This window comes from Onychomys torridus, chromosome 8 (genome assembly GCF_903995425.1).
Source record: "Onychomys torridus chromosome 8, mOncTor1.1, whole genome shotgun sequence".
Classification (NCBI taxonomy): Eukaryota; Metazoa; Chordata; class Mammalia; order Rodentia; family Cricetidae; genus Onychomys; species Onychomys torridus.
Genome location: NC_050450.1, coordinates 109621802 through 109644742, shown reverse-complemented (window position 1 = coordinate 109644742; position 22941 = coordinate 109621802). Strand labels below are relative to the sequence as shown.

The window sequence follows — 22941 nt, the reverse complement described above, 5'->3', positions numbered from 1 at the left end:
CCCTCACTTGTCTTTATTGTTTTCATTATATGTGCACTTAACAAATAATGTGGTCAACTTTCCTAGGGTTTGAATTTAAGTATGTGAAGTGATACTGTATCTGTTCTTTTGTCTGGATTTACCAATCTGAGCAGCTGTGACTGCGTTCCCCACTGAGTGGCCTTGGAGAGCAGTATTGGATGTAGTTTGTTTCACCGTCTGATATTTATTGACTTGAATATTCTATGTCTGGAAAGTGCTATACAAATCCTATTTGGGTAGAGGATCATTTCTATACAGAAGGTAAAATTATTAAGTCTTAGGTAATCTGTACCTCCAGCTTTACTGGATGATGCCAAAACATCTCTGAGAACAACTATGATACTTCACACAGGCACATGGTTGCCCTTGTTCTTCATCCTGAGTACACTTGGACTGCCAGATTTTCTTTTTCCCCACCAATCACATAGTTGCTTTTCCTTGGTGACCAAAGAGGGTCCTGGTTTATGAACATCTGAGTTGCCTACTCACATTGTTTGCTGTTGTGTTCTTGGACTGTGTGCCTTTCTTACTATGTTGGAATTGCTTTGTAGTAATGCAAAACGTGCTCTTTATACAGGATGATGTTATGATGCCCCAGAGAGTGAGGCTGCAATATGAAGCTGCTGTTCAGCACCCAACAAGTGTGAGTACACCTTTTCTGTGTTGTCACCACCTTTAATGAAATGCTAGTAATTTTTGTTTTAAATAGAGATTTTATTCCTTGGGATTAGAAAGAATCTGTTTATTTCAGATTGTCAAATCAGGGGGAGATTTGTGACTGCCATGTTTCTGAGCTTTTAAGGATGGCTCCTTTTGAAGATAAACATGCTTCTGGTTAGTGGGAACAGGAGTAGGAACTGGAGATACAACTCTACCTTGCTGCCCTATAGAGGCCTAACGTGTTCTTTTGAGAGAACTCCACTAAGTGAGATCAGAATTCTTAACTTCACCAAAGAAAAGAATTTCAGGTCAAATCACTGTGAAGTAGAGTTGGAATTTATTAAGAAGAGATTTTAACATAGATTTAAGCAGAGCATTAATAGACAAATATTTAAGAAAAGATTCTATACCCCCAAGAATTGGCATAGACTTCTCACGAGAGTCACTTAAGGGTCATATCAATAGCTATACATAGCCAGGAGGTGGTGGCTCTGCCTTTAATCTTAGCACTCAGGAGGCAGAGGCAGGTAGATCTCTGTGAGTTCAAGGCCAGCCTACAGAGTGAGTTCCATCCAGAACAGCCAGGGCTATGCAGAGAAACTCTGTCTTGAAAAACAAAACAAGATTAAAAAAAATAGCTATACATATAATTTTGGTGGCTTCTGGAAGTTACATTATTTAAAGGATTCTAAGAAATTCTTTTTTTCTTTTTTTTTTTTTTTTTTTGTTTCATTTGTAAATGAGATCAGAGGGTAGTTCCTGAGTTACATTGGAGAGGATTAAAGGTTAGTAAGGTAAAACCATAGGTCAGAAGAGTTGAAGGAATCTTTACTATATTAGGTTACAGGGAGTTGAGACATGCTTTTACTGTAAACAAAATTTACACTCTTGTGAGATTCACAGAAAATGGAAGTTTTACAGCTGGAAAAAAAGAAGCAGGCCAAATACAACAGAATCATACATGCTTAGCCTTAAGCATGGTTTGTTGGTGTTTTAACACTCTTACTTGAAATATCCCTGTATAAAAACAAATTGTCCCAACTGTGGCTTATAATAAGTTTTGGGTTTACTCAATCACTGGGCAAGCCTCAGTGAAACATTTCACTATTAGGATAAGAATTTGTACTGTATCAAGCTGATAATAGAAAAAAACAAACAAAAACATTGTCCCTATGTAGTTAACTTTCACGGCAGATTTTTACTAATTACACTGGAATTCTTGACTCTCAGCTAGAAAAAGACTCAAGCAAACTCCTTCCTAGGTGAAGGGCTCCTTTCTCTTTCTATGTCCCCTTAATGTTCACTGTCTTTCTGTCCTGTTATCATTTTGGGAAGCACTTGTCACTTTGAAACAGAAAGATTTCTTTCTTCTTCCCTTCCTGCTTTCTGTCTCTCTCTATTCCTTTACCATGTAGCCACTTGCCTGGGACAGGCTGTTGCTTCCTAACAGGGAGTTTGACTCCATATGAAGTCAAGTTGGACTACACCAGCCTTTATTTCCATATTACACTGGTCCATTCAGAGGGGAAGCTCATGAAACAACCTTCTCGAGGGATGCTTTTAGGCATTCAGTTCAACCTCTTACTGTCAGGGCAGCTGGTGATCCTCTAACCAGCATTATTCTGTGAACTCTGAATATAGCTCACGTAGTGTCTGCTTTTACTGAATTGGCACCTTTTGCTTATTTCTCACCTTCCCCTCCCTTTGATCCTGAGGACTAGTCACTCTCACTTGGGTATATAGACACAGACTTCAGGCCTGCCTTTCCTGGAGTAGGGAGTTCCCTATCCTATTTCAAGTCAGAATATATATATACACCTTGAGCTGGTATTGCTGATGCTGTGGAGTATACCTGTAAGGCAAGAGGAAATGCTTCGATTGCCCTTGAGAGGTCCCTGGGCAGAGGACAGTACCTTTATATCACCTGTGGTAGCTCTGTAGCTCTTGGGGATAAGGGTTGTTCCAGGTAGGGTATGTGCCCAGATCAGTCCCTATTACTCAGACTGCCTGCCTCACCCTGTCTTTCCAAGCCCATCCTACCCAACCTACCCTTGATGCTGCTTCTGACCCTTTAACAACTTCTGTCTGCATATAGGGTAGATGCTGAGCTTTGCCATGGGAGATCTCAGAACCACTTCTAGTATAGAGTTTTAGGGCAGGGACACAAGCTACTCTGCCCATGTAGGCAGTAGTGTGTGTTAGTATGTGAGAATAGATGAAAATACAGACAGAATATACACTGTCCTCCTAGGAGCAGAGGGGATCAATGAACTATCTTCACTGTGATTACAAAAGGTTCTGGGGACTCAGGGCCCCAGGGTGTCTTCAGGACTTCTGTGAGGCATGTTTCAGTGAGGAAAATGAAGAACTGTAACACTCATTGTGTCCTGAAAGGGTCATGGGTAAACAGAGCTCAGGAACCACAATTCATGGTGTTCATTGACCACAGACTCTAGAAGTTGCTTTTTTAAAGTTCAAAGGCATAGAATATTCTATTTTTCCCCTTTCTAATTAGGAAAGATGTTGGAAGATGGCAATAGTATCTGACAACATGTGCTGTCATGGAGCCTATTGGAATTCCATTTACCCCAGGCAGTGGTGTCCTTTGGTTCCCCAGGATGGGAATTGCTAGATCTCACCCAACAGTTCAGGGTTTGCTACCCCAGCCTCCAAAGCTGTTGGCAGGTATCCTTATCATATGGAGAAACAGACTGTTTTCTGGTGTGGTTTGTTTGTTAGGAGTAAGTCTTCCTAGGTAGATTTTTGTTCTGTTTATGTAAAGGAAACATAAAGGCTAGGATTTACAGAAGTTCCTCCCCAGTGGCTGACAGTGAGATAATGTTGGTTTTGGAAGTCAGAGAATAAAGGACATAGACAGCATCAGAATCACACTGCTCTGAATTGAGACTACTTGCTGCCTCTGACTCTGCAGGACATGTTCCTCTGTACTTTATTGTCCCAACAATCATGCCCCTCTGAAATCAAGGCACACAAGCCTATCTCTGCCCCAGCAGAAAACAATGTCTGTGGCTGGGGTTCAGGTTTTCATGTAAGATGCCAAATGTTTTATTCAGAAATGGGAGTTTCAAATTATTTTAATATTATATACACTGGAGACATATAAAGAATTTTGTAACAAGTATTGACATTTTAGAGTGCCATATTCTTTTCAGATGTTTTAATTTCTTTCATTTCTACCCAAAACTAAAACTAATCAGATTGGCTGCAATGGACTTAATTCTGCAGTTTTTGTGCCATTCATTGAAATGAACTGTGATATTTAGAGGTGTTCAGGTATTTAAAAAATGAAACTGTCAATTTTCTTATAGTTAAATCAGCCTTGATTTGCATTTTTATATCCTGCTTAAAGTTCTAGATTATGACTTTTCTTATTTAATGTCATTGAATTCTTAGATACTCTGTCCAGCATTCAGTAGAGAACCTTGTGCTACATTTTCCTCCCAACCTTAGTGTCTGGTGACTCAGTATGTCAGGACAGATTGGCTCTGTAACACAAAATTGGCCTGAGACGAAACAGTTACTGTGATTCTGAGTTTAAAATCATGGCTTACAAAGTCCTAATCTGTAGTTGCTGGTTGGTGGCTATGTTGATTATTATGCTTACTTTGTTCAGAAGGAATGCAATGAATGTTGGCAGTATGTTCCTACCCTGTTGTTACTTCTTTTAGGCCATTTACAAGAAAACCACTTACTTAGGAAGGGAAGACCCGTGATGGAGGCTGTTATAATGTGTTCCATTGTTTGAATCACTGCAGAATTGTTGAATTTTATATTTTAGGCATTATTAGAAGCTCTAAATGTAATTTATTATTATTATTTTTTAATTCCTATCATCAGTCTCCTGAGCCTTTGCAGCCTAAACAGTTCTGGAGCTGACAGGATAGTGTGGGAAGCTTCATGTTGGCTCTGCAGGATCCTCAGATGGTCACAAGGGGCCTTCCCACTGGATTCCTGAGCAGAAGGAAAGAGTGGTGGTAAGCATAGCTTCAGGAATACCAAGGGTAAAGTCAGGAAAATAACATCATGCCACTTGTGTGGCCCACTACAGACAAGCGTGGTGGTGAGTGACCTCTGTACAAATAAACACTAGATGGCTAATAGTCCTTTTTGGAATCCTTGTACATAGGATGTGAGACTGTCTGCTGTCAGTGTCAGGAGTATCCATCAGTGGGCTCCAAAAGTCAAGCTCAGTATCAGAAATAGGCACAAGAGCATCAGTCACAAGCTCTAGATGAGCTGAGGAGCCACCAGCCTTCCTCTCCCAGGGTCTGTCTCTTAGGGTAAGCTTTCTCATCATCTCATAGTTCAGGAAGTAGTTTCAAAGATGGCAGAGCTAGCATTTCCTATCCCTATATCTTTGAACTCTTACCTACTAAATGAGACAGGAGCTTCCCTACAGCTGTAGTCCCACTGACCCTCATTTAACCTATGAGGTAGGAGCTCCCCCTGTAGGTGGACTTTTCTTTCCCACCTGACAATTCCCAAATAACCACACAGAGACTTATTATTAATTATAAATGCTCGACTGATAGCTCAGGCTTGTTACTAACTAGCTCTTAAATTTTAAAATAACCCATATTTCTTATCTATGCTCTGCCACATGGCGATACCTTTTTTTAGTATGGCAAGTTCATCTCCTGCTTCCTCTGTATCTCCTGATGACTTCTCAGACTCCTCCTCCTCCTTCTGCCCAGCTTTCTCTTAGTCTGGTTCTCCCACCTAACCTTATCCTGCCTAGCTATAAGCCAGTCAGCTTCTTAATGAAACCAATCACAGTGACATATATTCACACAGTGTAATGGAATATTCCATATTCCCCCCTAGTTATATGTTGTTATTGACTGCTTATGAGGTGAGAGGTCATCCTTAAGTAGAATCTCACTGACCTTCATCCTCTTGGTAAGGTAGGAACCTTAACCCAAGTATCCTCACCAACCCTTGTCTACTCAGTAAAGTGAAAGCTTTACTTATCACCTAGCAAAGCTGGAGCTTCACTTCTGGGTAAAGTCTCATTTACTCCTGAGCATACAGTATGGTGGGAGCTTTGCCCCTAAGTAAAATTTCTGACCTTTGTCTACCCAGTGATGGAAGAGCTTCAACTCAACTATGATTTCACTGGTTCTTGTCCATTGTGTGAGGCAGGAACTTCAACCCCAAGCACACCATCACCAAATGTATTAGTTATTTTTCTGTTGCCATGACCCTGACCAAGGCAACTTAGGACAGAAAGAGCTAATTTTGGCTTATGGTTCTAGAGGGATCATGATGATGAGGCATAGCAGTGATTAACACGCATGGCATCTGGAGCAGGAATCTGAGGGATCACGTTTTCAAATGCAAGCATGAAGCAAAGATTGTGAGCCCTCAAAGCCCACCCACAGTGACATTCTTCCAGCAAGTCCACACCTCCTAAATCTCCCCAAATAGTGCCACAAACTGGAGGCCAAATATTCAAATGCCTGAACGTATTAAAGCCATTTTTATTCAAACCACCACATTAACCCTTGTCCTCCCCACAACACAGGAGCTTTATCCGAGTTCAGTGCATGTGAGGCAGGAATACTTCCCAGATTATGATGGCAGTTTTCTCATTGTGAGCTACAGTTCAAGAAGTGACCCCAGTGAGGAGAGGAAGCACAGTGTCAGTGGATTTTTGGGTCTGTTGTACAGTGGCTTTTCTGTGGGGTTTATCTGAGGAAGTCTTGGAGAACCATATCAGCCAAGAGCACAAGGACACTAGCCCAGTGAGCCCCAAACCCAAGCTAGGGTCAGAAAGCATGAGGCCTACAGTTCAAGATATGGAACCTTTCAGAGCAATTTAATTTGAAGTGAACACTGGAACAGCTAAAAAATATTTTCAGACAGTGTCCTTGGTCCTTGAGGGATTACAGGGTCATATAGAGACAGGGTGTCTCAGGCTGCTGTGTATTGTAGTTTGGGCTACATTGGAGGCCATGGCATGAAGAATACTACTTGCTCATCTTTTCCATAGCACCTTTCCATAGCAGCCACAGGCTTCACATGGTACTTCTGAGGCATTTCAGATGAGGTTCAGAAATGATTCTACAGAGGAAGACTGGGCTCTGTAGTCCTGTAAGCTTCCAGAAGCAGCCCTGGGGATCATGCAAAGACAATGGTGACCTCACATCACAGTCTTCTCTGAGAATGGGGAGCAAACTAGGCATGGTAGTGCATACCTGTAATCCAAGTAGTCAAGAGCTGAGGCTGACAGAGTTTAAGGCCAACCTGGTCTATGTAGGAAGACCCTATTAAAAAAATAAATAAAAGGAAAATGAAGAGAAGACCAAGGAGAGGAAAGGTGAAAGAGAATAATAAGTAATTTGCTTTAAACCAATAGCCCAGGGGAAATTGACACTGGTGTCAAAAGTACAATGTCCTCTGAAGGGGCCCCACTAAGAAGTGTTCTCTGCTTCCTATAGACAGGTCTGATACCCTCTCTTGGCAAGACATAAGAAATTAACACTATACTCTTCTTGCTATGACCTGCCCCACCCATATACCCATAACTACCAATCCTTTGCTATTAAAGCTGGTATCGGAACGCAGCCTCCAAGATCTACATAGGGACCAGTCTCTCTCTCTCTCTCTCTCTCTCTCTCTCTCTCTCTCTCTCTCTCTCTCTCTCTCTCTCTCGAACTTTGAGCATCTGGGAAGTGTTTAGACCTGATGTTAGTACATTTCCAGCAGAAAGCATAGGTAGTTCATCCAGATTGTGATGCCAGGGGCCAAGGCTACTGCCTAGGTAGAAGTAAGAAGCTGAAAGCAAGGAAGTCATGCTTGAGGTCAGGAAGTAGCCAAGACCCAGAGCAGAGAAGGTGTCATGGGTCAGGAAGTTCATGTGGTACCACACAAAGTGACATTGGCGTGAATGTCCAGCTAATACTAGGACTGTTCAAAGACTCCCCAGAGATAGACCCTACTGAGATGCCATGAGCTTCAGCCAAAAGACATGGAAACAAGCTCTGACATGGGGCTGTGTTTTGAGGAGGTAGCAATGTGTTTTGAGATGAGACCATACTCTAAGGGAACAGGATCATGTTCTAAAATGGGGATGTGTTTTGAGGCTATAGGGATGTTTTCTGAAGTGGAGATTTTTTTCTCAGGTGGTACCCTATTCTGAAATGATGGAGATATATTCTAAGAGAATGTTTTATGATATGGGACAGTGTTCTGAGGAAGTGTGACATGTTCTGAAAGGACTAAGATATGTTCTGGGGTAGGGGTGCATTCTGATATGGGACCATTTTCTGAGGAGGTTGGAGCTGTGGTGGTTTGGATAAAATGACCCCCAGAGCGAGTGGCACTATTAGGAGGTGTGGCCTTGTTGGAGGAAATATGTCACTATGGGAGCAGGTTTTGAAGTCTCTTGCTCAAGCTTCCCTCAGTGTGACTTGCTGTTGGCTGCATGCCACTATGCTGCTCATCATGATAATAATGGACTGAACCTCTGAACTCTAAGGGAGCTCACTCCATGAAATGTTTTTATTTATAAGTTTTACCATGGTCTTGATGTCTCTTCACAGCAATAAAAGCCTTAATTAAGAGAGGAGCCATATTCTGAAAAGAAGCCATGCTTTTGAAGCAATAGGACATATTCTGAGGTAGAGCTATGTTCTGAAATGGGATATGCCATCTTAGTCAGTGTTCTATTGCTGTGAAGAGACACCATGACCAAGGCAACTCTTATAAAAAGAAAGCATTTAATTGAAGCTTGCTTACAGTTTCAGAGGTTTAGTCCATTATCATCGTAGCAAAGGAACATGGCAGCACACAGGCAGACATGTTGCTGGAGAAAGAGCTGAGAGTTCTATATCCAGATCCTCAGGCAGCAGGAAGAGAGAGCCACTGGGCCTGGTTTGGGCTCTTGAAACCTCAAAGCCTACCCTCAGTGACATACTTCCTCTAAGAAGGTCATACCTTCTAATCCCTCCTAAGTTGTGCTACTCCCTGATGACCAAGCATTCAAATCTGTGAGCCTTTGGGAACCATTCTTATTCAAACCACCACATAATGCCATCTTTTCTCTGGAAAGGAAATATGGGATTAGGGTGCTGCCTTATAAAGAGAAGAATCTGGATAGAAGGAGGCTGTCTTGAAGTTCATGAACTTGTAATTTCAACCCATCTTTATTCATGGTGCTGTTTTCTTAAGGCTGAGCCCATAATGTTCCCAGTGACTGGTGATAATTTTTAAAAGTTATCAATAGTTCACAAAGTAAGTTGTTGGAAATATTCAGGTGTTGGGAGCTCATATTTGGTTCATCTTAATCTAATTGCATGCAAGGGGGAATGATGTTTTGGGCTAGCTGAGGGCAGTATTACCTTTTCACTATTAAGACGTTTCTTAGGACTGCCCCATGTGGGCCTGACATTCTGTTCTTTCTACCTCTTGCTGCCAGGGATTTTTGCCTAAATCAGCCCCCAATCCATGAATTTTACACTTATTTACAGAATCTTAGATTTGTTGTTGTTGTTCACAGATCATAGGATGCCAAGTGAAGAGAGACCCCCCAGACTCTACAGAGCGATACACACGTTGGATCAACCAGTTGACGTCTGATCAGCTATTGACACAGGTGACAGCTACTGGGTGTTTGACCTTTTATAGGCTCAACTGCTTCAGGTTAGAGCCCCCTGAGACCATGTCCAACTTCTTGACACATTCTGTCAGGGTGTGGTCTTTGTATCTTCAGTCATCTGCATGTTATTAACTAGACAGTGTCTAGTTGGGGCATACCCATGTTATTTTGATCTTTCATGGGTCAGGTCAATGTAGGACATTATATCAGGTACCAAAGAAAGCATTTTAGTCTCTATGCAGTGTTTCTTTATCATGTCCCAGGTAGATATACAGAACATTGGCAGCCACAGTGGCCCCAGAATCAAATACACAATAGCTTTAGCAGTGGACAGAGAGTGGCCATGACAGTGGATAAAGGGTGGCTGTGGTTCTGCATGAAGAGTGGATATAGAAGTAGATAGAGGATGGCTGTAATACTGGCATGCTGGTGTGAGACCAGACATAGGCTTACCTTGTAGCCACTAACTTAGATCTCATTAATTCTGTTGAATGAGGATTTGAGGGCATCATGGAGTTAATGATTATGGTTTTCCTCTATGGGGTCCCTTGTATATCCCACTCAAGCAGGCAGAGACTGTCTTGTCACCTTGTACAGAGGCAGTCAAGGCCCAGCATCTGCCAACAGAGCCCTGGCTCATGTTGCTATCACAGGGTTGCATACTGTGAATTGAAAGATGTACACTAAGTGAATTTTTGAATGTGCACAAAACAGACATTGGGCAGTCTGTGACTGTCCCATACAACTGTGCCTGTGAGAGCAGGAAGATAGCACCATACCAGCAGAACCATTCTGCACTCAGTACATCAAGATGACTTGAGACATGGATCATTGTTTTGTGTCTTCTGAGAAAACAACTTTCATTCAATAAGTGCCCAGTAAGAGTTCAGAATCTTTCCTTAGGAGGTTAGGTTTTGTGTATATGGAAAACTATGTTTTAAAATTTTATTTTGAAATTTTATTTTTATTATTACTATTATTATTATCATCATTATTGTTATTTTTTTGAGGCAAGATCTCACTGTGTAGCCAAGGCTAACCTCCAACTCAACATCCTCCTGCTTCAGTCTCCTGAGTGTAGAGATTTCAGGCGTGATATCATTTTAAATAAGCTTGGCTATTCATAAACAAATTGGGGGAGAGGAGAGCCAAGAAAATGTAGTGGGATGGTGGTGAATGTGAGCAAAGTGCAATAATACATATGTGTGGAAATAGTTATAAAACTCATTATTTTGTACAGTAACTAGAAAAATAATATAAAAATAATCTTAGCTGTTAAAAAATAAAGAAATTTGAATATTAGGAAAAGTTAAAGGAAAAAAGCATGTTAACTGAATCTCCGCTCTTCACTTACTCACCACTCAAGGTCCTTTCTTGTCCTTCCCAGGTGACCAGGCTTTGCTGACTGTAGAATGCCCTAATCTTCCAAGTTTAATGCTTCAAAATCCTTATAGAAAATATTGAATTAATTTGTTTTTTTCAAGATAGGTCTCATTATGTACCCTGGCTGCCTGGAACTTGCCATGTAGACCAGGCTGGCCTCAAACTCACAGAAATCCACCTACCTCTGCCTCCCCAGTGCTGAACTTAAAGGTGTGCGCCATCACACCCATCATAGGAACTACTGATTGTAGAATTCTGTGCTTGTCATTGTTGACTATGTTGATTGTATATGAATGTATATTGGACCTTTTCTAAGAAGTATTCAAATAATCATAAAACATTTACCAGGATTTTACTGGGAGACATCTCATAAAATTGGGCTAGTTAACATGGAGAAGTGTATAGGATTCAGGTGACAAGTCCATGTACTGAAAAGCTATAAAGTAGACCCCAGGAGACAGAAGGAATTCAGTCCCAAGACTAGAGTTCTGGGGAATAAAAAGGCAACACAATTGTGTTTGTGGGAATAAGGTGAATATGTAGGGCCATAAAGCCCATGCTTCTTTTGTAAATTAAGACTGTGGTGCCGGGCAGTGGTGGTGCATGCCTTTAATCCCAGCACTCAGGAGGCAGAGCCAGGCAGATTTCTGTAAGTTTGAGGCCAGCCTGGGCTACCAAGTGAGTTCCAGGAAAGGTGCAAAGCTACACAGGGAAGCATTGTCTCAAAAAAACAAAACAAAGCAAAACAAAACAAAAACAAAAACAAACAAACAAAAGAGACTGTGGTGACTCTGGGGATGACCTGTCCAGAGAGGTCTGCCCAGCTGTTTCTCAAGGCCTCAGTGGGTCAGGCTTTTGAGAATGAGTTGCTCAGCTGATGATTAATGCTAAGGTGAACTGGAGAGATCTGAGTACTTACCAGGAGCCTTTGAAGGCCAACACTTGTGCTTCCTGGAGCAATCATGAATGGATAGGTCCTTTTGGATACTTCTGTGGCAGTGGAAGAGTAATAGGACCACCTGCTATTTTCTGAAAGCCCAAGCTATTTGTGATGGGCCTCCCTGGTTCTTCCAAGAATATAGGAGAAAGTATAGACCTTGAACCTGGTTTACAAGAGTATGGCATGGGTGCCTGTCTACCTCTTAGGATCCAACTGGTCAAGACCTTGGGATGGCTTATGTGACAAAAGCTTTAGGGTATGGCAACAACATATATGGGCTCTTTCTCTTGAGTCACATGCAACTCCCAAACTGGACCCAGGGACTCCAGGAGTAAATGCTTCAGACATGAGTATGGCATAAGTGGTGACTGCTAGGGACCTCTGCTTATCCCTTCCCCATTGAGTGACATCCTCTAGGCTCAGAGTCAATCTTCATAGAAGGAAGGGTCTGACTGTCTGCTATGTGTTAGGGTTTTTTATATGGCCCTTACTGGTCCCACCATACCTGCTCTTCTTACAAACTCTTAATTATTGAGATAAATGTAGTATGTTAGGAAGTGCTGGAGTGCCAACTAGGAAGACCTTTATAGACCTTTTTGTTTATCTCCTGTTTACAGAGCATGCCTTCTCTAAAAATTCTTTTTCTAAAGTTGAGAAATATTAAATATACAAATGTACGGAGAACAAGGTCATGTCATGGATGGCCCCAGGCTTCCTAAGCACATCATGGCTACTAAGGCATGACACCATGCCCAGCCTCATATGCCTTTACTTTATATATCACTGGAGAAAGGTCTCCTCTTTTTTGAGGGTCCAGATGCTTCAGTATGTATAAAGTTACTGTGATTATGCCCTGCACCCTTCTCTGTCTGCGGTTCTAACACTCCTGCTACAATAGCTGTTCCTACTTTTTTTTTTTTTGTCATTTCTGACAGAACCTGAGTCTTCAGTTCTGACAGACACCCTAAAGAGCTCCCTAGAACTCGTTTTTTTTTACCCAAGCCTTGACCTTTATTATTTAAAAAAGCTGCATATTTATTTCACTTTCTGACTCTGTGTTTGTGCCTTCAACACCTTCACAACAAAGATTTTCTGCTCCTCAATAAGGAAAACCCGCTTGGTCCTGTCACAGACACACTTGGCACACATGGACCCACCGTAGGCCCTGCTGACATGCTTCTTTGTCTTAGACAACCTCATAAGGATGTTCGGTCTCCCAGCACGAACCCCTCGAAGCCTGCCTGGGCATACACCACATTCGGATTTAGGTGCTTTTCCAACCTTCTTGGTATAAAGGTAAACAATCCTATTGCCAGGGGTTTGAGACAGCCTAATTTTGTTAGAGGCTGTGTTGTAGGAAAGCCTACGACGGTATGTCAAACGCTGGACCACTCTGAGTGCCTCTAAGCACCGTCCCCATAGAACTTGGTTTTATTGTTTGTAAATTTGAGGGTTTTAGGCCTAAGTCTTTTCATGACTGACCACTCAGTAATCCATTCATTTTATGATCTTTAACAAAATTAAATAAAGGAAAAGTTATAGCTGATTTAGAAGGCATTGTATAGGGTTCCCATGTTGTAGGTTCTGGTGACCCAGGACCCTATTGTCTGAAGACATGAGAGGCCACTGAAGCCATCGGCCGAGACTCTTGTGAACAGGTAGAATGAGGACCATGCACATGGAGCAAAGAAGGTAGACAGCTAAGACAGACAGGCATTTGTTCCAGTTGGGTAGCACTACCCTCCTCATGTTCTTTGTGTTACAGCAGAAAAAGAGACTTCACCCAGGACATTCGTGGCTTATGGTTTTTGATATTTGTTTTACTTAATTGAGTATACATCCCAAGGCACTCATTTGTTTTTAAGCTTTTATACCATAAAATGTGTTTGGCCAAGTGTTGATGGCAAAAACCTAAGAGCAAATTTCAGACTAGGACTTTTGAGCAGTGTCAGAGAAAGTCAGGCCTTGCCTGTAAACTCTACACTGACAGTTTAAGAAAATGGATGATCTGATTTCTCATAAAGAGGGGGTAGCCTGGCGTGAAGGAGGTGATAAAAGAGAACAGGAAGGGGAGGAGTCATTAGTGTGGCCATCAGTGCCACCACAGCTCTCCTCTCCATTCCCTGTTCTCCGTCGTCTCACCTGTGATACCCTCACAGTCTTCACCCTTCCCTTTCTGCTGCTAACTCCCCCACTGCTACTCTCTCCTCTCACCTGTCTCCCTTCCTTGCTCCATGTCCATGGCCCACATTCTACCTGTCCAGGCCTCTTACTCCTACTTTTTTATACTCCTCTTTCCTATCTAAAATCCCTCTGACCTGTCCATGGCCTTTTCTCTTAACTGCTCATGCCCCTGCTGGCTCTTCACACCCTTCTCTCTTCTTATCTTCCTGCCTGTTCACACTTTTTACAGAATTCTTACATGTTCCCTTCCTATTTACAGCTCCCCTTTTTATCCCTCTTCCTTTCTCTTACCTGTCCATACTCTTCACTCTGCCTGTTCATTTTTTCATACTCAGACAATACCCAAATGTCATTTCTAGAGCTGGATTAGATGTACTTCCTTGCAAGTCTGTGGGGCCTTGCCCTGTTTGGAGCACTTGCCTTGTGGCTGCTCTGCTGTCCTTGACTCAGCTTCTTAAGCATCAGTACAGTGAGTGTCTTCAAGACTGCGGTTACCTAGCCTCATGTAAGCAGACAGTGTAGGCCTAAAGCCTCTCAACTGCATTTTACTGACTTGACCTTCAACATCAGTCTGGAGACTCCTCTCCTCAATATACTAAGGTCCCTCCCTACACATGAACTTTCTTCAGTTTGAGCCTAAACACACCTGGATGGTTTCCCCCTTATTTCTTACCTACTCCCCAAGTTTTCCTCCAGGAGCTGAGATTTGGCACCTAAGTCGTCACTGTCAATGCTTGCTCTCTGTGGATAGTTCTGTGAGGTTCTTTAGGACTAACTGCTCTCTCTGCTGTGTGTTTTCGTACTCCTTGTGTTCCTACCTCTGTCAGCTTATAAAGTGGGCAGCCGAGGATGCACTGCTCATGTGTTGGCTGAGGCTGCCTAAGAGAGGCTGGCAACTCAGCATTTCTGATCTGCCCTGCAGTTCTTATGCTTCTGATGTGGTCACAGGCTATTAAAGGCACAATAGGATTGTCTGTAACTTAGTATAAGTTGCTTGGCAACAATAAATGAAACTATTTCTTTAAGAAACTGTTTTGTGGTTTTTTGGGAAATTTTGAACTTGTCTTATTTCACTAAATACAGTGTTTTCAGAGTTTATACACATTGAAGAAAGTAAAGAGTCTTATTCCATTTTAAAGCTGGAAAACAGTCCATCATATGTGTTCTCTCCACATGATGTTTTGGTAACAGCAGATCCTCTTTACCTTTTGGTGATTGGGAATAATGCTGTTGGGAGTGGCTGGTATGCATTCTCTGAGTCTGTTCAGTTCTGGGTTTATAACATAGGAACAGTATTGCTGGGTGAGATGGTAATTCTGGGTGCTTTTGAGGAATTCACTGCTTTCCACAATGGCTGGCCATTCTATTCTTCTACTGACAGTGAAATACTTTCTCCTGTTCTATGAAGCGTCTTTGTTCTTGGATGTGTGTGGAGGATACTGATAAAATAGGAAACAGAATGACACTTTATCCCTTTTTTTTCTTTTTGAGACAGCTTTGCGCCTTTTTCCTGGAACTCACTTGGTAGCCCAGGCTGACCTCAAACTCACAGAGATCCCCTGGCTCTGCCTCCCAAGTGCTGGAATTAAAGGCATACGCCACCACCGCCCAGCTCAGAATGACACTTTAAGACGTATCTGGAAAGCAGCAGCCTGTAGCATGAATCTTAAATGATCTTATTAATGAGAACAAACCTGGAGCCAGGTATGGGGTGAATGCTGGAAGATCAGAGAAACAGAACAAGCCACAGCTTCCTCACCTCGCCAGTTCCTCAGCTAATACTGTTTCCTCAGACTGGAAGCCTCTCAGTCCTCATCTCAAATGGGTCTCAGCTGAACTGCTTCTCAAAAGCCTGAAAGCTTAACCAGCCTAGTTCCTGGTTTTCATGCCTTATATACCTTTCTGCTTTCTGCCCTTACTTCCTGAGATTAAAGGCTCACTTTCTGGGATTAAAGGCATGAGTCACCATGCCTGGCTGTTTCCAATGTGGCCTTGAACTCACAGAGATCCAGAGGGATTTCTGCCTCTGGAATGCTAGGATTAAAGGCATGAGTGCCACCATTTTCTAGCCAATGTATCTAGTGGCTGTTGTGTTCTCTGACCACAGATAAGTTTATTAGGGTGCACAATATTTTGGGGAACACAATACCACCATAGCATCCTGAGGGACTATGTGTGATCTACCCTTGCAGTAATATGTGGTCTGAAATGGTTCTCTGTAATGAAATGTTTATGTTCCTCTTTTGCACCTGTCTTGGGGACATAGATATAATCCCTAGCATTTGCAGAGGGTCTGGATGCGGTGGGATAGCACCAAGGCCCTCAGGAATCTGTACGTTTACAGGTGGAGACTGAAGCTGTACATTCATGTGTCCTGAGACCACGGTCCTACATAGAGATGCCAGGGATCAACTAGTCAGCTGTGGCCAAAAGCTGACACCAGCTATTTACTAGGCAAGAAACTAGTGGTGGTGTCTAACCCACCCAGCCTTCAAGTAGTGGGGGCTGCCCAGCTGACCCCATTCAAAGAGTAAAGCAAATAGTTCTGTATCAGCTCTAGGGTCTGAGCAGGGCCCTGCCTCGACCATAGGTGGGACACACTGGGACAGCACCTCATCCCTATCTACCATAGGTAAGCCAGACCCTCTCATTTCTCAATCATTAGTTTAATAAATTTTGAGACTTTTTTTTTTGTAAGCCAGGAAATATGGCAATTTGGTCTTGTCCATATAAGACAAATGGACAGGAGTTAAGTTTAAAAATCTGAACTGTCGGGCAGTGGTGGCGCACGCCTTTAATTCCAGCACTTGGGAGGCAGAGCTAGGTGGATCTCTGTGAGTTCGAGGCCAGCCTAGGCTACCAAGTGAGTTCCAGGAAAAGCACAAAGCTACACAGATAAACCCTGTCTTGGAAAAAAAAGAAATCTGAACTAAGCCACCCATTTGTGGTAACTTCATCAGCTGGGCAAAGCCAGTTCTTTGGAAATATTTTCCTCTGCTTATGTTGACCTCAATGGTACAATGTCCCTGTCCTTGGACCTGAGCTGATTGGCATGGTGTTCATATGTATAATGACATCATGGGACACAAGGTATCCACAAAGCACTAAAACATGGCAGCTTGTTTGCCAGCCACAACCTTTGAGAGGGGTTTCTTTGTACCTGAGTGTGGTGAGAAGGACCCTCTGGAAACCAGGTGCTTCCCAAACCCTTGGGAGAGAGAGACTCCTTAGTCTGGTTGACTAGCATTCACAGGTGCCATGCCACTAGTAAAGAGATCCACATGCAGCATACCTGACTTGACAAAGTGATGTAGGTGGTATTTCACCCACAGAACTGAAGTTTCACCACAGAACTATCTAAAACAGGAGGGCCAGAAATATAAAATGAAGGTCTTCAACCCCTAGGATGCTGGTTGTGGACACTAGGAAATCTGGGCTGTCTTTGCATCCTTGCTCCCTGGGTATGTGAAGCCTGGACAGCCTGCCCCTTATCTGTTCTTCCCAGACAGGACAGAATCCCTGGATTCACTCTCTGTCCTGGGGTAGCAGTTCCCCACATCTCACTGACAACACCCATAGTTGTCACCATTGCATAACAAACCACTCCAAAGTTTAGTAGCATAAAAGTTTGTTGCTGTAGGTCAGTTTTGTGAATAAATGGCCCCTATTAGTGGAGTCTGCAGAGAGCCCAGGGCCTGGGCTGGATATCTTTCCTCCTGCCTTCCTCTGCCTTTCTTGCTGGAACAGTGGGGTCTGGCCCTGTCTACACACAGCCAGTTTGGGATCAGGACTTTGTACCTGGTGCTAGCCTTTTCCAGGTAAATATCCAAGAGTTTCTGAGTTCTGACTATGGCTGGTATCACTGTCTGGTGGTTTGAAGTCTCAGCTGCTGTGTCCAGGCAGGCCCTGAACACTGCCTACAGCTGTAGTAGTCAGGGCTACTTTGCTGCCCACAGTTCACCCAGTGCTGCTTCTGACAAAAATGTTCCCTGCTCTTAGACCAGGGCAGCACGGTGCCCGTGGCCTCCAGGCCTACAACTACTTCCCTGAGTGCCACCTCCCTTATGTACTTCCCCTCTCCTGTGGCCTTTCTTGGAAGGTCTCGTGTTCCATGTTCATCAGCTCCTTACTTCTGTCCCATCTTACTTCTTTTCAGTCTCTAATCAGGTCTTGTCCCTTTCTCATAGATCACCTTGCTTTATCCTCTTGTTTGCCTTTCTGCCTCTCCAAGAAGGACCCTGATTGAGCTACTGTGCAGGAAGCTGATTGGCCAGTGAGTTGACTGACCTCCTAGGCTAGTAGCGGTTAGGCTGAGTGTGTGGCCTGTGCTGTGGGAGTGTGTGCCACCTCTGTAGTATTTTTAAAATGGCAGGAAGGAGTCACACCAACAGGGCCCATGTGAGAGGTTTATTGAGGGGAGAGGAGAAAAGGGACAGAGAAGGAGGCAGAGACTGGTCCCTGGGGACAAGAGCGAAGGAAGAGAAAGAGATGGGAGATATACAAAGCCCACCTTTTATAAGGAAAACATAGCAAATGCACACAGGTGCTCTTACTGGCTGCAGCTGAGGACATATCCTGTCAGGACCCTAAAGACAGCCAGTACAGATGCCTGAATACTAACAACCTCAGCGTCAGGTGACTTGGACCACAGATGCCTAGTAAGCCTTTGTTGTCCCACCTCTTCACCCTTGCCTCCCTTGGCATTTCTTCTAGCCATTGTTGGAAATGAACAGATGCATCAGCTGTCAGAGGAGTGCACAGAGAGAGTACCTGGTATTAGGGCCTGTGAAAATCAAGGTCTACACTTCATTTTTCTTAACTTTCAAAGGCTAAGATTTTTAATTTTGGTGAAATCCACTTTCAGTTTGTGAGTTTATATCCCATTTTCAAACACTCTGCCCAACTTGCAAACATTTTATTACATATTTTCTTCTAGAAATTTTAGTTAGGACTCTTACGTTCATTCCTAACATTCATGGTCAGCTAAGTTTGTGTGTGGCGTGATGCTGAGGTTCATTGTTCTCTATGTGGATGTCCAGTTCCAGCACTTGCTATCCCTCTTTTTCTTCACTGTGGCACTTCTGTTGAAAATGAACATGTGCATGTGGACCCACTTGGAGATTTGCTGTGTACATCTGTCCTTACTTCAGTAAGTTTTCATTACATTGTACAAGTGTTTTTCCACTTTTGTAGAAATATTTTAGCTGATTTTTAAATTATCTTAAATTTAGAATTTCCACAAAATCTAAGATTCTTAGATGGCATTGACTAAGAGGCCAATTCATAGAATATGGTTAGATGTTCCTTAATTATTAGAATTGTTATATAGTTTTCATTCATAAGTCATGCACACTTTACTAAATTCATCTCTTAAGTATTTTGTATTATGATGATGTTATAAATAGTCTTAAATTTTTAGCTTCTAGCTGTTGCTAGAAGGGCGAGTAGCTTTTTTGGATATCCCTAGGTTTGTTGACACATGGTCATATTATAGACAATTTGAATGCCATAAAATTGATGTTTATGTTTGTTGTGTTGGGTAGAGGTTCCCAGGTGTCCAACTATGAAGTACACTAGCCAGAAAATAATTTGGGATGTTTTGGCAAACAAAAGTTGAAAATGGTAGCTCAATTTTTGCTTTCTGATAATTTCCAAATACCAGCATGAGATTCTTTTCCCCTGATGGCCAAAGAAAGGTACATACAGAGCACAATTTTAGGGGGATGATGCTTGCTTGTAGTAAGCTGCTGAGTATTGGTGATTGGAGGCTTCAGGGCCTCCGAGCTCTCTTACTCACATGCTAAAGCTGACTCCTGGGAGCTGCTGGAAGGTGCTGGACCAGACTATATGCTGCCACATCCCACAGCAGAGATGCTAAGTGGAGACCTTTTAAAAATGATGGAGACTTACCACATTGCCTGGTTTTTGTAGCTAGGGTTTTTCTGGTCCTGCCTGGCCCACAGTCAGGACAAATCTTTCTCACCCACCAGTCCCACAGCCACTCAGATCCAACCAAGTAAACACACAGAAACTTATATTATTTATAAACTGTATGGTTGTGGCAGGCTTCTAGCTAGCTGTTCTTATATCTTAAATCAACCCATTTCTATGTGGCTCGTGGCTTACCAGTATCTTAACATCTTCTCATGGCAGCAGCTGGCAGCATCTCTCTGCCTCAGCCTTCCACTTTCCAGAATCTCCTCTCTGCTTGTCCCACCTATACTTCCTGATGACTACTGGCCAATCAGCATTTTATTTACACAGAGCCATATCCACTGCAGGTTTTGGTGTATCTAGTGAATCACCTGAGTGACTGACTCGTGGGTTGGCCCATACTGTAGCTGGAGTTTTCTCTCCAGGTCCACCAAGGCCCAGCAGTCTAACAGCCCAATCTCACTTGTCATGGCAGTGGCTTGCAGCATCTTGGCTTCAGCTTTCCATCTCCCAGAATTCTTCTCCTCCTTGTCCCGCCTACCCTCTCCTTCCTGCCTGACTACTGGCCAATCAGAGTTTTGTTTATCAGTCAATCATCCACACCATACTATCCCTCTTGTCTGTGTGTCTGAGCCTACAGAGCTCACACTCCAAATGTCCCACTGTAATATGAGGCTCAGAGCAGCCAAGAGCTGCAGAAGGGACGGGTCAGATGTATGTTGGGCATTCTCTGCCCAGCTGTGGGGCCTGTGGTACTAAGGGATTATGATGGGGTAGAGCCATCCAACATAGTTCTGCTGTCACAGCATGTCTTAAAAAAACAAAAACCTCAAACCTACAATGAGGATGTAGCTTCGGCAGAGCATTTGCCAACCATGTGCAAGGCCTTGGTTTCTGTCCTCAGCACTGTCATGCAGCCCCATGCACCTTCAACCCTTGACTAGGCCAGAAATGACAGGTCACAGAAATAAGGGATGAGGACAGGTGAAAAAACAAAAAAGACTGGCTGGAAAAAAGTGATTCTGAACCTAGATAGAGCAAGGTTACTTGTCTATGGGTTCTGACTATTGTCCTGGGACTTCAGCAGGTGGGGCCCTGTGAACCATAAGGTTGTCCTAGATACTGTGGAGGACTGTTCCCCTTCCAGAGGCCAGATGTTCCCACTTCCCTTTGGCTCCACTAGGCTGTGGCTCTCTGAGAGATGTGTCACCTCATATTTGAGTGCCATGGCTGTGGTTCGTTTCTGCAGATCCTTGCTGTGTGTGTGTGCCCTGCTTCTGCCCTTTTGTGTCAGGAGGTAGCACAAAGAAATCATTTGATTCCTTCCTTAGCTTCCATGTCTGTATCTGATGGGCCTTAAGAGGGTTCTGTAGTTTGGTACCTGTAAATAACACTGGCCACAGGCCACTGCTGTGTATCTGAGGTTATGTTGTGGCCAGTTTGGTGATTATCTCAAAGAAAAGTACAGCCTCAGACATCTTGGCAACCTGTTACCACCAATAGGGTGCTGTGTGGGGCCTCATTAGCTCAGCCAGGCCTCTAACCCTGGAAACAGGAAGTCTGCTCACTCACTGTGACTTCAATGACCTTTTGCTCATCCAGGATTCTTGCAGCTATGACAAAGGCATTTCAGGAGTTAGTGACAATCCTTGGAAGTCCTTTGTTGACGCCACACCCAACTAACCACTAATGGCCTCCATCTTCTTTCCTGCACTTCACTGGGTGGGAGCAGGGCTGAGTAGAAGAGCTATAGTATGTCACAGGATTCTTAACCAGTCTTCCTCAAGGGATTCAGGAACCACAAAGTGCTGAGTGCTAACCTCCCCGCCCACACACACACACCTTGTTTCTCTTGTTTTACCACAGCTTGGTCCGCAGGAGGAGCAAGTACTGTTGATCCATTCCATAGACTTGGAAACTTAAGTTTAAGCCTTTCCCAGGGATGAGGGAGTCTTAAGACCTGTGTTATCAAGTTCCCTGTAGGCAGCGCTCCATCTGGCCTAGCACCTACTGGTAAAGGAGAGCTATAGAGACCTCTACATCTATCCTGCTTAACACAAATCTAGAGTTACTGGGGATAGGGACCCTCAACTGAAGAATTTCCTTGATTGTACTGGCCTGTACCTGGGTCAGAGATTTCTTTCATAACCTGGTAACTGGATAATTTTGGCATTCTAGACTAGGTCCAAAGACTGCTATGTTCTAGTCTTATGGTCCTCCACTAGAGAACTCTGGATCCCTGCCTCAGGACAATCTCTGGAAACCTCTGAGTCTGAACCTCAAAATTGGTGATGGGACACTGTGCACTGGGGCCTCAAATACTCAACAGAATACTGCTGGGTGGCAGCCTCACAGACCTCAGTGGGAGGTTGCTGGGTGGAAACTTCATGAACTGAAGTAGGAGAACAAAAACACTGGGTTTCAGCTTCCTGAGCAAGATTCTTCTTTTAATTTTGTACCAGGAGCTTGTGGAGATGGCTAGCCAAGATTATGGTTATCTCAGATACAACATGTTGGTAATAAAGATACCAGAATATCAAGATCTCAGGGTACCTTTAGGGTCCCACCAATTTGTGTGAAACAGGCTGTGCATTGTACACTTAACATGTGGAATGTGTTCTTTATCTTTACCAAACATTACTTCTACCAGTCAAGACTCCAGGTGAACTGCTTTCAGACTCATTATGTACTCTGTGTGGAATCGGCTGGGTAGCTTGGTGTGATCTCTAAGTACCTTCTCATTACCAGCGCTGCATGAGTGTCTAAAACCTCCTGGAAGTAGTCATAAGACACAAGCCTCACTGTAGGCAACTGGTACAACAGCAAATTTACTTCACAATTGTTTTTAATCGTAAAGTACACCTGGATTTCACCATTTGAGTACTTTTTCTTTTTGCACAGCTCAGTGGCATATTTATATGTTTATGTGGCCATCACCACCTCCAGAACTTTCTATCTTCCCAAACTGAGACTGTTCTCACTGAGTATTGATCTCACCCCCATCACAGGCCTGGTAATAGCTTCCTTGTCTCTAGGAGTTGAACAATTCTAGGGCCTCATAAATGGAGCCTCACAAGTCTGTTACTAGTTTCTTCACCTGGCATAATGTCTATAGGGTCATCCATGTTTCAGCAGCTGTCAGGACCTCTTCCCTTGGGACTGAGTCAGAAGACCCTGTGATGTGCTTGGGCAACATGTT

At 43.3% G+C, this 22941-nt stretch overlaps 2 protein-coding genes across 2 annotated transcripts in view; one reads left to right on the top strand and one right to left on the bottom strand.

Annotated features, from left to right (window-relative positions):
* Positions 1–22941, top strand: part of B3gntl1 (UDP-GlcNAc:betaGal beta-1,3-N-acetylglucosaminyltransferase like 1) — a 50697-nt gene that overhangs the window by 7646 nt on the left and 20110 nt on the right. Inside the window, exons 3-4 of the mRNA XM_036195343.1 lie at positions 599–664; positions 9203–9298. Coding sequence (XP_036051236.1) covers positions 599–664; positions 9203–9298 — 162 coding nt within the window. The remainder of the gene's footprint in view (positions 1–598; positions 665–9202; positions 9299–22941) is intronic.
* On the bottom strand, positions 12660–13866 carry LOC118590221 (60S ribosomal protein L34-like). Its single transcript, XM_036198110.1, has 2 exons — positions 13839–13866; positions 12660–13048 (listed from the first exon to the last, which is right to left on the bottom strand). The coding sequence occupies exons 1-2, from the start codon at positions 13864–13866 to the stop codon at positions 12660–12662; spliced, it is 417 nt and encodes a 138-aa protein (XP_036054003.1).

Coding starts and splice junctions, on each gene's coding strand:
- LOC118590221 (XM_036198110.1), bottom strand. CDS start 13,866: ATGGACATGGAGCAAGGAAGGGAGACAG. Junction 13,049..13,838: donor GGAGCAAGGAAGGGAGACAG/GTGAGAGGAGAG, acceptor AATAAAACCAAG/TTCTATGGGGACGGTGCTTA.